Below are 15,204 nucleotides of genomic sequence, written 5' to 3'. Positions count from 1 at the left end.
CCGCAAGGAAGGTTGGGTCCGTTGGATTCGCCAGCGGGGCAATGCTGCTGCGGCCGCTGCGGAGCTGGGCTTCCCGGGCGCTGCGCCGCGACAGGCCCCGGAGCCCCGCCTCCAGCCCGGAGTCGCTAGGGGCGCAGCGTTGGGCCTGGCCTCGGGGTAACGCGTCTCTCAGTTCCCCTCGCTGGCGTCCCGGAGGCGGCCCTCAGTCCCACTCCGCGCCCTCAGCTCGCGGAACCAGCCTGAACCCGAAACCCCTTCTCCGAGGCGCCGGGATTTCCTCGGGCGGCCTGGGGGGAGGGGCGGGGCGGTCGCTGGCTAGTGTCCCAGACGCCAGCTGGCAGGGAGCGGGTGGGGCCTTGGGGCTCCGGGCCCAACTCTTGTCCCGAGCTGGGGAGCCCTCTAAAGAGCGGAAAGAACCCCCCTCCCCCGAGGTTCCTGGGCCCATTCTTTTGGCCTTGGGGGAGATGCCGGCGAGCGGTGGGTGGGTTAGGCTCGGTGCGCTCCTTCTCCCGCTGGGAGTTGAGACCCTCCCCGTCAGAAGTGAGAGCCCCTGTTGTGGCCAAGTTCTGGCGTTCTTTGGCCTCGGGGTGTTCAGTGGCACCTGAGAACCCCTGTGGGGTGGGTGGGCCGCGATGTCAACCCCGGGCCTGCAGGAGAAGCCTGAGTCCTGTGCTGAAACCCACCCCTGGGTTTCAGTGGCTCGCCCGCCAACCCCTCTTACCCCGGAGCTACGAGTGGAGGTCACTCTGCGTTTTAACTAGCTGGACACCCATCAGTGAGGATCATAAATGTAAAATGTGTGGAAAACGGAAAGCAGAATATACTAAGTGACCAAAGCTGAGCACAATTGGGGCCCTGACGTGCTAACAGGACCCCGGCGGCAGTTTCAGTGTCACACAGGTAGATAGCAGTGGTGGGCCTGCCTCTGTCCACATAGGGAGGGTCCCAGGTGTCACTGGAAAACGTTTTTAGGCCAGGGAGCAAGCATAAAAATTACTGTTTTTGTCGTGGTTTAGAAAATTAGGACAAAGAAGAGTGAGCTATTTAAAACTAAGTTAAAAAATTGATTTCCTTTCTTTTCTAGATAAAGATAGAGAAAATGAAAAAGAGAAAAAATCAGTGGTAAGTCTCCCTCTTATGTGCACTCTTTCCAGTGTAGGATTATATATGTGTAATACACACACACGCATAATACACACATGTTTTGATGAGGGGAGTGAAGGAATATGTGCACATAGTTACAAAAACAAATACAAGAGGATTTCCAGGGATAAGGAAGTCTGTCTCCACTCCTGGGCCCCAGACTCCTTCCCCAGAGACCACCTCTGTAACCAGTTTCTGTTAATGTCCTTCCTGAGAATCTACACAGGTGGGAGAATACATGTATTCATAGCCTTTAGGTGGATTTGGACTATTAGCTTGATGAATGATTACAAGGGGATTTGAAGAGTGGAAGTTTAGTTTGACTGGGTTAGTGGGTGGCAGCCTGGCTGTGAGGGCAGGTCTGCTGACCGCTGCCTCCAGAATACCAATGCTGAGACTGGTGGGTGGGGGAGGGATAACAGAGAATTCATGGGGGTCCACAGACAAGGGTTCCACCAGTGCAGTGACTTTGAGGTGCTACCTCTGGGGTGGGACTGTGGCTGGTGTGAGGTTGAAGGTCAAAGGAGGGTCAAACTGGACATGCCCATGGAATGTTTAAGACTTTAGCTGGCTGTGGTGGGGAGCAGTATTTCGGTCACCGTTGATCCAGAGGCTCAGTTCCTTAAGGGAGCTGGAAGTTGGTAGATATGGCTGGAAAGGGATTTGCTTGGAGGGTGTGGTCAGGAGTACCTTGGCTGGGATATGCAGAAGGCGGAAGGTGTGGGGAGGCCCCCTGGGGTATTTGGGGTGATGGAGAGGGCCTGGGAAGGAGTGAAGTCACACGGAGAGGACTGGTGATGAAATGCTTGAGATTTATGGAAGTTTGTTGAAACTAGACGTGGGGTGGGGTATGGCATAGGCATCATAGCAGAGGGAAGGGGTTGGTAAGTTGAGCTGGATGGGAATTGATGCAGTATTGTACTATTAATTATTGAGCTAGCATTGTTGTGAGCCGGCCCTGTCCTAGGTGCTTTCTGGGTGTGGTCTGTTATCCCCCATACACACAGTAGGTGGTCCATGGGAAGTGGTGTGGAGCCTGCATTCAGGCCCAGGGCTGCTCTTAGTCATTCAAATCCTCTGAGTTCCTTTGTGGACCTGGGGACCTGGGAATCCAACAGCCCTTGTTAGTGAGCCTGTGGTTGGATGGGGGGTGATGGCAGTGAATAGGACAATGGTGGATCTAGAACAACAGGGAGTAGGGGCAGGGTTTCTAGAGCATGATGACTGAGGGGAGACTTGAGGCCTCCTGGGAGAAGGAGGAGAGGGCGAGGCAGGAGTGTTGGAGCAGAGGGAACTGCAGGGGTAAGTCACAGAGGGATGAGAGACTGAGGCTTGTGGCCAGTCCCAGAGAGGTGGCTGGGGAGGGCCTGGGGGTCGGGAAGCAGGACCGGAGACAGATCCCAGCGCCCGGAGCCACTGAAAGACTTTACCAGCTGTGATCTGGTTTGCGTCTCAGGAAGAGGTGGTGGACCATGGATAGGGGATGAGGGACCTGGCTGGGCTGGACTGGAGGGGGAGAGGCCAGCAGGGAGGCTGCTCCCACAAGGAGGGTTAGAGACCTTAACTAGGGGCCAAGGAGACAGGCCAGGTTCTGCAGGTGAGTAGGAAGCGGGGCCCAGAGGTATTGCTGAGTTGCTGGGTGAGGAGAGAAGACATCCATGGCCTTGAGGGTGTCTGGGTGGATGGTGCAGCCTTTCCTGAGGACAGGAACGGGAAGAGAAGCCATATGTGGGTGTTGGGGGGTGATAAATTGAGGTGCCCATGGGACGTCCCATGGGACATCCCATGGGATTGGACAGGACAGGGAATATCTGGGCTGAGCTGCAGCTGCGAAGTGAGTCACCGCCACAGAATTACAAAATAAATTCCAAAGTCGGGTTAAAAAGAAGTGACTAATGTTTTCAGGTGAACAAAGTCTGAACAGACATTTCCTGAGTGAATTTGTTAATGGCTAATAAACATAAGAAAGTGCTCAACCTCCCTAACAGAGAAAGAATGCTTTGGGAGATGGAGTGATGAAAGCTGTGGATCAGACCTCATACCTGGGTTCCAGTCCCAGCTCTGCTCTTTAGTAGAGGTGGATAAGTCCTTAACCTCTTAGAGCCTCAGTTTCCCCATCTGTGCAAATATTCGTAGCTGTGACTGTTGTGAGGATCAATGTGACAATGTTTCCAAAGTACAGAACCCACAGGGGCTAATTTTATAGATATTATTATTATTAACAATGAAATTAATGAAGATTTAGGATGGGATATGCCCAGTATTGGCACAGTATGGTAATAGGCTCACTCTCATCCTTCTAAAAGGGGTGTGAATTGGGTCAGCATTTTAGAGAGTAATTTGGCATCATGCATCAACAGCTATAAAAACTCACTTATCCTTTGATGCAGTGATTATATTTCTAGAAGTCTATTGAAGGGATAATCGGAGCCAATGACAAGGATTTATGTACAGGAATGTTCACCACAGCACAACTTATCATATCAAAAAAATGGGTGTTACAACACAGTTTTATAATAAAATAAAAATAACTGGACAGAATGTAACATCCAACAGTAGGGATTTCAATAATCCATGGTATATCTTATATGATGGAATATTATTCAGCCATTCAAAATCATGGTTTTGAAAAATATTTAATGACATAGGAAGGTACTCAGTATGTAAGAGATGAAAAAGAAAAGAATAAAAAAATATAAAGTATGATCCAAATGAAATAATAACTGTTCATAGGGGAAAGAAAGGAAAGAAATTGTCAGTCTGGTTAAGGGAAAGTTGGGAAGTCATAACAGTGGGTGTGTATGAGGGAGAGGGAGAGAGAATTTGGGGGGTGAGGGTGGGAAGTCAGATTCTCTTAGTTCTTTGAGAACTTGGTTCCTTTTTTAAAAAGAATGGCTTTATTTAGTTACGATTTACATACCCCCAAATTCACTTAATTTTAAGTTTACAATTTAATGATTTTTTTTAGTAAATTTATAGAGTTGTGCAACATCACAGTCTAATTTTAGAACATTTCCATCATTCAGAAAAGAAACCTCGTGCCCATTTGCAGTCACTCCCCCAGATCCAGGCAACCACTACTCTGCTTCCTATCTCTATGGATTTGCCTTTTCTGGATATTTCCTGTAAAATGGAATCATATAGTATTTGGTCTTTGTGTCTAGCTTTTTTCACTTTGCGAAATGTTTTTGAGGTGCACCCACGTTGTAGCATGTCTCAGCACTTCATTTCTTTTTATTGCCAAATAGCGATACTATAGTGTTCCGTTTTGTGCACGTACCCCACTTTGTTGGCCATTTGGGCAAGTTTCCTTTTTATGGCAGATTTCTCAGGGTCTTTAATAGGACAATATATATTTTGATTCTTCCAGTGGGGGCTTTGGGGCTCTAACCTATTTGCCTCTGGAAAGTTTGGTTCTGATTAACCATTAAATGATGGTTATCTCTGGAATTATGAGTGATTTTTATTATCTTCTTTTAGCTCTCTGTATTTCTTACTGTGAGAATGCTTAAAGTCTATTTTCAGAAAAGATGAGATGTTATTATTTAAAAATAAGGATAGATGGTGCATCACAGCATCAGTTATAATCATGGGACGTTGGAATCAAGGCCTAATAGCAGAGTGGTGGGCCTGGCTGGCCATGTGCTCCCATGGCATGGTGAACATCTTTTCTTGTAATTGCCTCTTACTTTCCTCCCCATCTTCACACTCATGAACTCAGTGGGTGCTGGGACTGGCTCCTGAATCCACATTGCCTGGCACATGCAAGGCCTTCAGTGCTTCAGTGAGCAGTTGAAAGACTCTCAAAGATGAGAAATGTATAGAGAAAACAGTACTTGCCTGAAATACACTAAAATGTAGTGATGTTTATCTCCCAGTGGTGGGATTATGGGCAGTATTTTCTGCTTTAGGATTTTCTCAATTTTTTTCATTGGGCGTGCACTCCTCTTATAATGTTTTCAGACATCACTTTAAAAAAAAGTTAAAGACTTCCTTTGCTTGACTCCTCTTTCTTCCCTCCATGACAGGGGAACTTGTTGAGATTCTCCATGCCTTGCCTGGTCTAACGAGAAAACCAGTTGGTAATCCAAGGCCCTAGATTTACCAACTTTCAGGATTTCGTGGTAGGAATAGGAACACATAGTTTTGGAAGAATGTCTCATCTGAACAACATGTTCCTTGCAATGAACAGGAAAGAAACAGTCTGTGCAGAATGATGTCTAGGTTGAGCTCTTTTTAAATATCTAGGAAAAGTTGTTTCCTTTAAAGAACAACAATAAAAATAAAATCCACTGGTGCCCTGATGGGATCTCCCTTTTGCACACTCACTGTGTTTTCTTGTGCTGAAGGAGTAAGCTGACAGGGAACCCGGGTTGGAGGGCCAGGCCTCTGTTGGAACTGCGATTGTCCGTCCACCTCTCCTAGGTAGCCGTTAGGATCAAGGCAGGAGGAAATCTTCGCAGCCAACTGAGAGAGAGTTCAGTTGCTGGGGAGAGTTTGTAGAGGTGGGGCAAGGTGAGACAGCCCACTGTGCCCCTGTGTTTTATGCAGGGTGTGACTGAGGCTCCACTGGGGTCATGAGAAGGGAGTTGCCAGGCCTAGGTGTGAATTCCAGCTCTTTCCCCCGCCAGCCCTGGCACTTGGGGCAAGTCACTTAAGTGGCTCACATTTCTCTGTGGGTGCTTCCAACCTGGCTGTAAAGGTCACTGTGCAGCAGGACAGGTCCCCTCTGGCTGTGTGTACCCCACGGGACATGTAATATGTGTTGTCAAGGGCAAGTTTGTCTTCTCACGTATGTGGAACTGCCCATTTCCTCTCGTGATCTAATGGAACCAAAGCCATTTGGCCCGTGTCACCAGCAGTCCTAGCTGAGCAGCGTCTTGTCAGAATTGCTGGGCAGCAGGTTTAAGGGTCCCAACCCAGAGTCTGATTCAGAGGGTCTGGGTGCTCCGCTGGTGCTTCTGGAGCAGGGTGTCTGTGGACCAGTCATTGAGAAACCCTGCCATGGGTCCGTGGTACTCAGCTTCCTCCATGTTGAAATCACCTGGAGAGCTTTCCAAGGTACTGAGGCCTGAGTCCCACCCTGAGATCATGCCAGAATTGGCCTGGGTTGTGGCTTCCTTGTGTGGATTCTTAAAAGTTCCCAGGTGATTGTAGCACATGCGTAAGACTGAGAACCACAGCTTCAGTTGCTTTCTTTCCCTGCAGTGGGTACTTGTAGGAGGCTCCTTGTCTTTCTTGTGGGTAGACTTCTCCCACCAGTGCCAAGACAACCCCTTCCCCCCAGTACACTTAGTGTGAGCAGAGTGAACGTTCAAGCTCTACTCCTTGCCTTATGCCCTTCGAGAGCCTCATTTTTCTCTTCTGTGAAAATGTTAGAACCCGCTTCTCAGGTTCTGGCAAGGTTAAGTGCAGGATTGGTGTATGTTGCCCATCTTAGTCCTTTTCTCCTGTCCTCATACCTTCCAGTCCACGGCCAAGCATATTTTTCTGCACAGAGCGGTGCATTAGGTTCTAGGTAACGTACACGTGCTTCCCAACCTGAAAGCCATTAGGTTCTGGTGAAGGAGGCAGGACATTTAGGCCTAAAATCTAATAGTCTGAGGGGTTGAGCTAGGGAAGGGCAGAGCTAGCACGGCCGAGGGCAAGCTGTGTGGGGTCTAGGGGTTGACCTAAGGGAGTGTCTGTCCTGGAGGGCAGTGGCCTGGTGGCCAGCAGCGGTGGGCCTGTAGCCTGCCACTGAGGGGAAAGATCGGGTGGTTGTTATTACTAACAACAGGACCCTGGGGGTTTCCTCCAGAGGGATTTTCGTGTACACACTGAAGTCTTGGGCTGAACCAGTTATGCTGTTCACCTGAGCCCTTCCCTAGAAATTCTTCCTGGTATTCCCCCGGGCACTCGATTTCTGGTCCTAACATGCGTTTGTCTTTTGCTAGATCTGTGTCGAGGGCAATATTGCAAGTGGGAAGACGACGTGCCTGGAGTTCTTCTCCAACACAACTGACATCGAGGTACGGTTTCCACACCAGGTTTGAAGGAACCTGCAAAAGCTTGGTGCATTTATAAAGGGTGCAAACCAGACTTGCACTATAGAAATGCTGCTGGGGGAGTGTGTCCTGTGTGAGAGGAGGGAGAGGCCCCTTGGAAGCTTGTGCCTGGTTTTCCCCCAGATTTTGCTCCACACACCCTTTTCCTTGGCTGATTGTGCTTTGTAACCTCTCACTGTAATAAATCTTAGCTATGAGTATGACTATATGCTGTATCTGGTGAGTCCTCCCAGTGAATCCTCAGACCCAGGGAGGCGGGTGTCTTGGGGACTCCCGACACACCTGTCCTGAGCTGTGTAACTCTCGCTGACACTTTAGAAGCACATGTATTCTCACTGAACACCTTGGAGCCAATGTACAACAACAATACCATCAGCAAGGAGGGTGAACAGCTAATGAGGGTAATATTCTATGCCAGGCACTGTGTTGAGGCGTCGTTATATTATCTAATTGATTTCATTCTTACAGGAGTAGTCGCTATGAGACAGGTCCTGTTATTACTTCAGTTGCAGAGGAGGAAACTGAGGCTCAGTAAGGTGACATGGCTTGGCCAGGGTCGCACGGCTAGTGCATGTGGTGCCATGTCCCAGCCCAGGCTGTCTGCTGCAGGGGCCATGCCCTTGTTTGGCTCTATAGTATGCAGAGCTTTTTTGGCTTTAGGAAAACCACCCAGCCTTCAGATCTCAGCTCTGCTCTCTGACCTCCCCAGCTAGGTTACCCTCCATGGTGTAGGTCCTTCTGGCTCCTCTGTATCCTTATTTTGTACTACTTCTCGGGGTTTGAAAATATGTGTTGCTTTCTGTGATGACCTGATTAATGTCTGCTTCCCCGGTAAGTTTAAAGTTGAAAGCATGAAAGCAGGGCTGGGGTGGTTTTTCTCTTGCTGAATCCTTGGTACCTAGCGTGGCACCTGGCACAGTGGGTGCTCAGTATTTGTTGAGTGACAGTGCCACAGGTGGGGCACAGGTCGAGGCTGCCTGTGTCCCAGCCTCTGGTGGGCCTGAGTGGTACAGCATATGCTACTCAGGGGACAGGACCAGAGTGCTGAAGACCCAGAAGAAGGAGAGGGAGGTTGGGAGGAGCAGGGAATGATTCACAGAGGAAGGGATATTTGAACTGGATTCTGAAGGATGTATAGGAGTTTTCCATGTAATGAAAGTTGAGGTGAAATGAGGTGAGGTGGGCATACTGGGCAGAACAACAGCATGAGCAAAGGCACAGAGGGGTAAAAGGTGGGGGGAGGTTACTCTTCAAGGGTCCCATGCAGTGCTTTCCTTTGGTCTCTTGTGCCCTGTGGCACCTACTCACATAGACTTGAAAGTCCCCAGAGGGATCCGGATATTCTCAAAATCTTGGCCCCAAGAGCGCCATTTACTTATTTATTTACCTTGGCTGTGCTGGGTCTTAGTTGTGGCATGCATGTGGGATCTAGTTCCCTGACCAGGGATCGATCCCAGACCCCCTGCATTGGGAGCGCAGAGTCTTACCCACTGGACCACCAGGGAAGTCCCAAGGGCACCATTTAAGCCCTTTCCAGTACACACCTGCACAGCTTAGGGAGGCTACTAAAGAAACAGGACTCTTTGCCGTCATTGTGCCCAACACAGAGGTCAGAGGGAGGAAAGGGAGGCAGAGCACGCTGCCGAGGTCGCTGGAGAGCCCTCAGGCCGGAAGCTGGGTGCAGGCTGCAGCCTGAAGTGCAAGAAGCAGCCTCCGCCTTGGCTTCTCTCACCTCCCTGCCTTCCTGATGTGGTGGGCAGTAAGGGGCAGGGTGGAACACATGAAGGGGGGATTGGGAGAACCCATCTTGCCCCCGGGGAGCTCCCGTGGCAGCAGGAGAAGTGGCGTGTGCATATGCTTGTATACAGGGGTGGACAGAGTGGTTCTCAAGTCATTTCTCGAAGCTGCGCCTGGAGCCATGTCTACATGGAGTTGTGGCCTCGCAGGGAGGGTTGCTCCAGTCTTTTGGCCCACCCTGGGTGCCCAAATCTTGACTCTCTCCCCCATCCCACCCCTAACATGAGCCTTCACAGAGCTCAGAACTGAGGAGCAGCAGCTCTCTGATGTTTTCTTTCCTGACAGGTGTTAACGGAGCCCGTGCCCAAGTGGAGAAACGTCCGAGGCCATAATCCTCTGGTGAGTGTGTTGTTCGACGCGTGAACCGCCAGCTGCCCCCTAAGTGTGCAGGAACAGCGCTGCTGGTGCCTCAGCCTGCACCCTGTCCAGACGTGTCCTTGCCCTTCACTGGGTGGTGGGGGAGAGGGAGGGGACAGAGGGAAAATGGCGGCATGTCGATGGTCTGAGGTCCAGGTGCTTTGAGGCCTGGCTGGGCATGTAAGGAGCCCAGGGACCTCCTGTCAGCTATCCCAAACTGTCCCAAGTGGTCGGCCCCAGCTACCGGGGGGCCCGTCTCCTGCTGCTCATTCTTACCCCACCCTCTCCTAGAAGAAACCCAGGTCTCCTCAGCCCTAGCCCCCCAGGACCTGTCCCTAAGTAACTAGCTTCCTTGGTAAACCTCTGATTGGGGTTTGCACTTGGCAATGCCCAGGGGCTGCCTCAGGCTCACCCTGAAGCTACCAGTCTGCTTTCCCAAGGGTGGACCTAGCAAGTAGGGGCTGTAATGTGCCTGTGCCCCTCCCACCTCCTTCCCCGTTCAGAAGGCTCAGCTCTGGCTGCTTGAAAGAGGTGGGTGGAGTCTGGGTCCTGTAAGAGTGAGCTCAAGAAAGGGATGTTGGTTCTGGGCTCCTGTCCCATGATGGAGGAACGATTAGTTTCGTTTTTCAGGTAAGGAAACCGTGGCTGAAATAGGTTGCCCAAGGTCACACAGCTGGTAAATGACAGATCTAGGTTTGAACCTTGGACTAGGGGGAGCCTGTGCTGTCCCCTCATTTCTAGCAACACAACTGGCATCTCCTTGTGTGGTTCTTTAGACTCTGAGTTCTGCTAAGGGCAGGGAGTGTGTCTAATTTGGCTCACCGTTTTTTGCTAGAACATAGCACAGTGCTGAGCACTTAGTAGGTGCTTGTTCACTGCTTGATTCAGCCAGTATTCACTGCATGCCTGCCACGTGCCAGACACTATTCTAGACGCTGGGGCGGTGAGCACCTCGAAGCTTCTGCTCTGCTGGCCCTAATATCCCAGTGTGGGGAGGCAGAAGGCAATTAAAAAGTGTGTGATACGGCGGGTGGTGACAGGAGCCAAGAAGGCATCTAAAGCAGGTAAAAGGATATTATTTAAATAAGGCAAAACCTCTCAAAGCTTTTGAATAAAGAATCCCAGAGATGGGAAAAGAGTTTCACCTCTCAGCAAGGGGGAGAAGATGGAATGCCAGTCGTGGGCATAACAAGGAAGCTCAGAAACATTCCTGTCTTCTAGGAAACCGGGAGGAACCAGGGCTGGATCGTTATGTAAGACAACTAGAGTTGCGGACGTTAGGGGTTAGAGGTGACGTTCACAGGACCCAGTCCCAGTCTCAGAAGTCTGAGTACCGTGGCACAAAGAGCATTGCCAATGACAGTTTTATAATAAAAAAAAACAATAGAATTAGATATTTTTACACAAGTTTCCACTCTAGACAGAGGAGCAAGACTGATAGTTTTGTGAAAAGTCTCAGTTCATCACTTTATCTGAATCGGTTTTCTGATGCAGAAAGGTCTTTTTTTCTGCAGCTGTCAGGCAAGAGGGAGTGTTTCTCCTAACTTTTCTGAGATTCTTTCACCCGCAGTTAGGAGTTTGCAGTTTTCAGTTCAGAGCACCGGAGTTTCATTAGTTAGCACCAAGAGAAAAAGAAGCAAAAATGTGGAAAAGAGCAGAACAGGATTATTAGCAAGTGGAACATGGAGCAGGAAGTAGTTTGTATCTACAGGCAGTAGAGAGTGATTGGGGGGATGGATTCTGTTTTAGAGAGATTCTGTTTTGGGAAGGCACCTCTGACAAAGTGACATTTGAGCAGAAACCTAAACAAAGCATGGGAGTGAGCAGTGCAGGTATCTGGGGGAGAGTGTTCAGACAGAAGGCACAGCAGATGCAGAGGCCCTGAGGTGAAATCGCACTTGGGTGTTTGGGTAACGCTAAGGAGGCTCATGTGGTTGCAAGCTCACAGAGCCAAAGGAAGAATGGTTGGAGACAAGAGAAGATGGAAGTGATTGTCTAGGGCCCTGTGGGCCTTGGTAAGGGCTTTGGATTTCATTGTGAATGCAGTGGGAAGCCAGGGTGGGTCCTGAGCAGGGGAGTGACGATAACTGGCTCCTGTAGTGTAACAGGCTCCCTGGCTGCCGGATAGAGAGCAGGCTGCAGGGCTCAGGGAACATGATTGAATGCCTGAATGAATGCTCCCTGGGACTTTATGTAGGCTTCTGTTATAGCTGTTCCCAGGCTGTCCTGTAACTGCTCCAGTGTCTGTCTCTGTCCACTCTGTGACCGGGCTGGGAGTCCTACAGATACAGCACTGCATTCTCCCCTCTTTAGGGTCTGATGTACCAGGACGCCTGTCGATGGGGCCTCACGCTGCAGACATATGTGCAGCTTACCATGCTGGACCAGCACACTCGTCCTCAGGTACATTTCAGATGCTTGGTTTCAACCTTCTTAAACACAGTTTTCTTCAAATGAGTGGCGTGTGGTTGCCAGGAAGGGAAACCTCACAAGGAAGCCCCGCTGGGCCTTCAGAGCTGCTCAGCCTTCTCTGTCTCTGGGACCAAGGTCTCTGTTCCTACAGCTCTCTGAGGACCAGCCTCCAGTGGCCCCACCCACCAACCTCAGCTAGCCAAGAACTTGCTATGATGCCGTGTGAGCCCGAGTCTTCCTGACCCGACCGCTCCTGGGCTCGACTCCCTTTAACTCAGTTCTTCTCAAAGTGTGGTCCCTGGCCTAGGAGCGGCAGCGGCACCTGGAGGCTTGTTAGAAATGCACATTTTCTGGCCCCAGCCTGGACCTGCTGGATCAGAAATTCTGGGGTGAGGTCCAGCAATCTGGGTTTTATCACGCTCTCCAGGTGATTTTAACGCATCCCTTATTTGTTTGCAAATTTGTTTGCATGAGAACTGCTGATCTAACCTTCACAAGGCTTGTTTGCATTCTCAGTTCAGGTTCTTGAGAGAAAGAATCTGATTGGCTCAGCTTGGGTCAGGTGTCCAACCCTGGCCCAGTCAGGTATTGGGGCAGGTCACAAACACGGCCACTTAGGCCCCTTCGATCAGCGGGGTGTGAGTAGGGGCAGAGTCTCTTGGAAGAAAGGCTGACTGAGAGATCCGGTTGGCACCTGTGGTTCAGAATGGCAAGTACAACCTAAGAGACTGGCTTTGGAGGCTCTCCTTGAAGGAGACAGGAGATCCATCGGCCAGTTTCTCTGACACAGCTATTCAGTGGTTTGATGCAAGGCTGGGCACTTGCAACCATAGCTATCATTCTTCTACAAATCTGTGTCTTTTAATATTAGAAAAAGATATGAGCAGAACCGTATGAATTTCTATCTCCCCAAAAATCTGTCTAAGAGATACATGTCAGAGTATGGTCTGAGGTTGGCATGCACCCTACTTTTCCTGAGTGGGCACTCGATTGCAAATGTAAATTGTATCTAGTATATCTGAATATAATGGGCTGTATGTGTGTTCCTCTGTTTAAGGAAATCTATCAGGAAGGAGGCAGAGAAAGAGAGATGGACAGACGAGGAAAGAGGAGAAGGAGAGAGGGATAAATGGGGAACTAGCAAAAGATGGGCAGCAGAGAGTCATAAGTAAGGAGAGGACTGAAAAACAGAAAAGAAGGCAGATGGACAGATAGACAAATAGGAGAGTCAGGAAATTCCTGGGTTATGGCTTTAAATCAGCCTCTGATTTGCTGGTCCAGGTCCCGTTGGGTGCTGTGGGCCAGGCTCAGTGAGAGCAGTGTTTGCCCACTTGGTGTCAAGAGTAAGAGCACCTCCGGCTTCCCAATGGGACACTGTGGACAAAGGGAAAGGCCTTCTGTGGAGGGTGTGTGCATGCTGGCAGAGAGGGGCCATGTCAGTGTCGTCCTCCCTCTTCCTGGGCACAGCCCTTTCCAGTTTTGAAGGGCAGCAGTGATCCCCAGCCAGCCCTGTGAGGAGGCGGTGAAGTTGGCAGGCATGCTGGTGGGGTTCCATAAAGCCACAGCCCAGCCCTCGCGGAGCTCTGCCTCTGCTTAAGCAAATGCATCCTATTTAGGTCCATGATAATCACCACACTTTGTGCTTGCCACCACTTTCCCGGGGGGCACTTGGCAGTTTTTCTAGCACTTCCCCAAACCCACAGTCCAGTGGAGCCTCACCCCTCCTGTGAAGGAGGCTGCTGCTGACAGGCCCTCTGCCCGGCCTTGCTGCACTGACCACTGAGCTTCAGGGTATAGTATGGGGAGGGTCCAGGGCCCAGGGAGCCTAATGTGGGACACACAGTTCTCTGGTGTCCACCTCCCTCTCCTGAGGCTTCTCAATTCTTGTATTCAGCATAGACCGTAGGCAGGGGGAGCAACAGGCATTCTTCAAGGCTTCCTGACCCCTTCCTCTTTGCCTGAGTTAGTGAATCACTTTTTGTTTTCTTGTAGACATTGCCTGTACGGTTGATGGAGCGGTCGATTCACAGCGCAAGATACGTTTTTGTAGAAAACTTGTATAGAAGGTACCGTAGTTTGCACAATCGATAATTTTTTAAACCATTAAATTTTTAGAAATGAAATTGGAACTTATTTATCGAATTGACACATACTGAGTACCTACTGTGTTGCCACAGTAACACTGTGTAACAACCAACCACGAAACCTCAGTGACAGACAGCTCTGCGCGCTGATGGCTCGGCCGTCCAGGACGGTCGGCCCGGCGGCTCTGCTGACCTTGGCTGGCTCAGTTATATGTCCAGGGGTTGTCTGGTCTAGGGTGGCCCAGTGAGGGTGACTGGGGTGACTCATCTCTCATCTGCTTGCTGATCTTCCTCCTGGGACTGGCAAGCTGGCCTGGGCATTCACGTCTCATGGCGATGGCAGATCGAAAGCACCGTAAAGTTCTTTTTCAGGTCTCTGCTTCATGTTCGCTAACATCCATTGGCCAAAGCAGGTCACACCAGCCCACCCCAGTCTGAGAGGGGGCAGGGCCCTGTGGGTTACACGGCAAAGTGGGAGGAGACAGGGAGGGGTGAAGATTCAGAGCGACTAGAGCAATCAGTCCAGCAGTGTGCGTGATACTTGTTGTGGTTTCACTCACAGCTGTCTTCTGCCCTCACGGGAGCAGACTCTGTCACACAGACCTAGCGGGGGGGGGCTTCTGGTGGCCCTCAGAGGTGTGGGGTCCTCCACTCCTGCGCTCAGTTGACTGCTGATGTTTGGGGGTCTTGGGGAATGGCCTGCAGCTTCTTCTCTGCGTCTCCCTTCTTGGTAGCTTTGAGCTTCACTCCCTCACAGAGCTGGTCCTGATATCTGCCTTCCACTCTACACCCTGGCTCCCTGTTCCCTCCCATCTGCAGCTGTGGTCCCAGCCTCCCTGTCTAGGTGGGTTGAGCCTCTCATTCTTTTTTTTCCTTTTCTTTTATTTATTTATTTTTGGCTGCGTTGGGTCTTCGCTGCTGTGCGCGGACTTTCTCTAGTTGTGGCGAGTGGGGGCTACTCTTAGTTGCGGTGCGCAGGCTTCTCATTGCGGTGGCTTCTCTTTGTTGTGGAGCACCGGCTCTGGGGCGCACGGGCTTTAGTAGTTGTGGCTCGCGGGCTGTAGAACTCAGGCTCAGTAGTTGTGATGCACGGGCTTAGTTGCTACGTGGCACGTGGGATCTTCCCGGACCAGGGCTCAAACCCACGTCCCCTGCGTTGGCAGGTGGATTCTTAACCACTGCGGCACTAGGGAAGCCCCTCTTGTTATTCTTAATTACTTCTTTCTGTTGGTTTTCTTCGTGGTATTCAAGACAACTTCTAATTAGATTGAACCATATGAAATTGTTAACACTTGACCAATTTTGACCTGCAAAAATGGCAGTTTTATGTGGTTTAACTTAGTATCTATTTACTTGTTTGTCTA

The 15,204-nt window shown here is 50.4% G+C and overlaps 1 protein-coding gene across 4 annotated transcripts in view; it reads left to right on the top strand.

Annotated features, from left to right (window-relative positions):
* The window catches only part of TK2 (thymidine kinase 2), a 28,709-nt gene continuing 13,505 nt past the window's right edge, over positions 1–15,204 (top strand). For 3 of the 4 annotated variants that reach the window (XR_009499031.1, XM_059904679.1, XM_059904681.1), the window contains exons 1-6: positions 1–156; positions 1,085–1,122; positions 7,080–7,154; positions 9,273–9,326; positions 11,658–11,747; positions 13,749–13,822. Coding sequence is in view for 3 of the 4 variants with exons in the window: in XM_059904679.1 (XP_059760662.1) it covers positions 42–156; positions 1,085–1,122; positions 7,080–7,154; positions 9,273–9,326; positions 11,658–11,747; positions 13,749–13,822 (446 nt within the window). In the remaining variant the exon portion in view is untranslated. The remainder of the gene's footprint in view (positions 157–1,084; positions 1,123–7,079; positions 7,155–9,272; positions 9,327–11,657; positions 11,748–13,748; positions 13,823–15,204) is intronic. The other variant, XM_059904680.1, reaches the window with a different exon arrangement.

This window comes from Balaenoptera ricei, chromosome 19 (assembly GCF_028023285.1).
Source record: "Balaenoptera ricei isolate mBalRic1 chromosome 19, mBalRic1.hap2, whole genome shotgun sequence".
NCBI classification, from domain to species: domain Eukaryota; kingdom Metazoa; phylum Chordata; class Mammalia; order Artiodactyla; family Balaenopteridae; genus Balaenoptera; species Balaenoptera ricei.
Note: the sequence above shows the minus strand (reverse complement) of the source record. Positions and strands in the feature narration are given on the sequence as shown.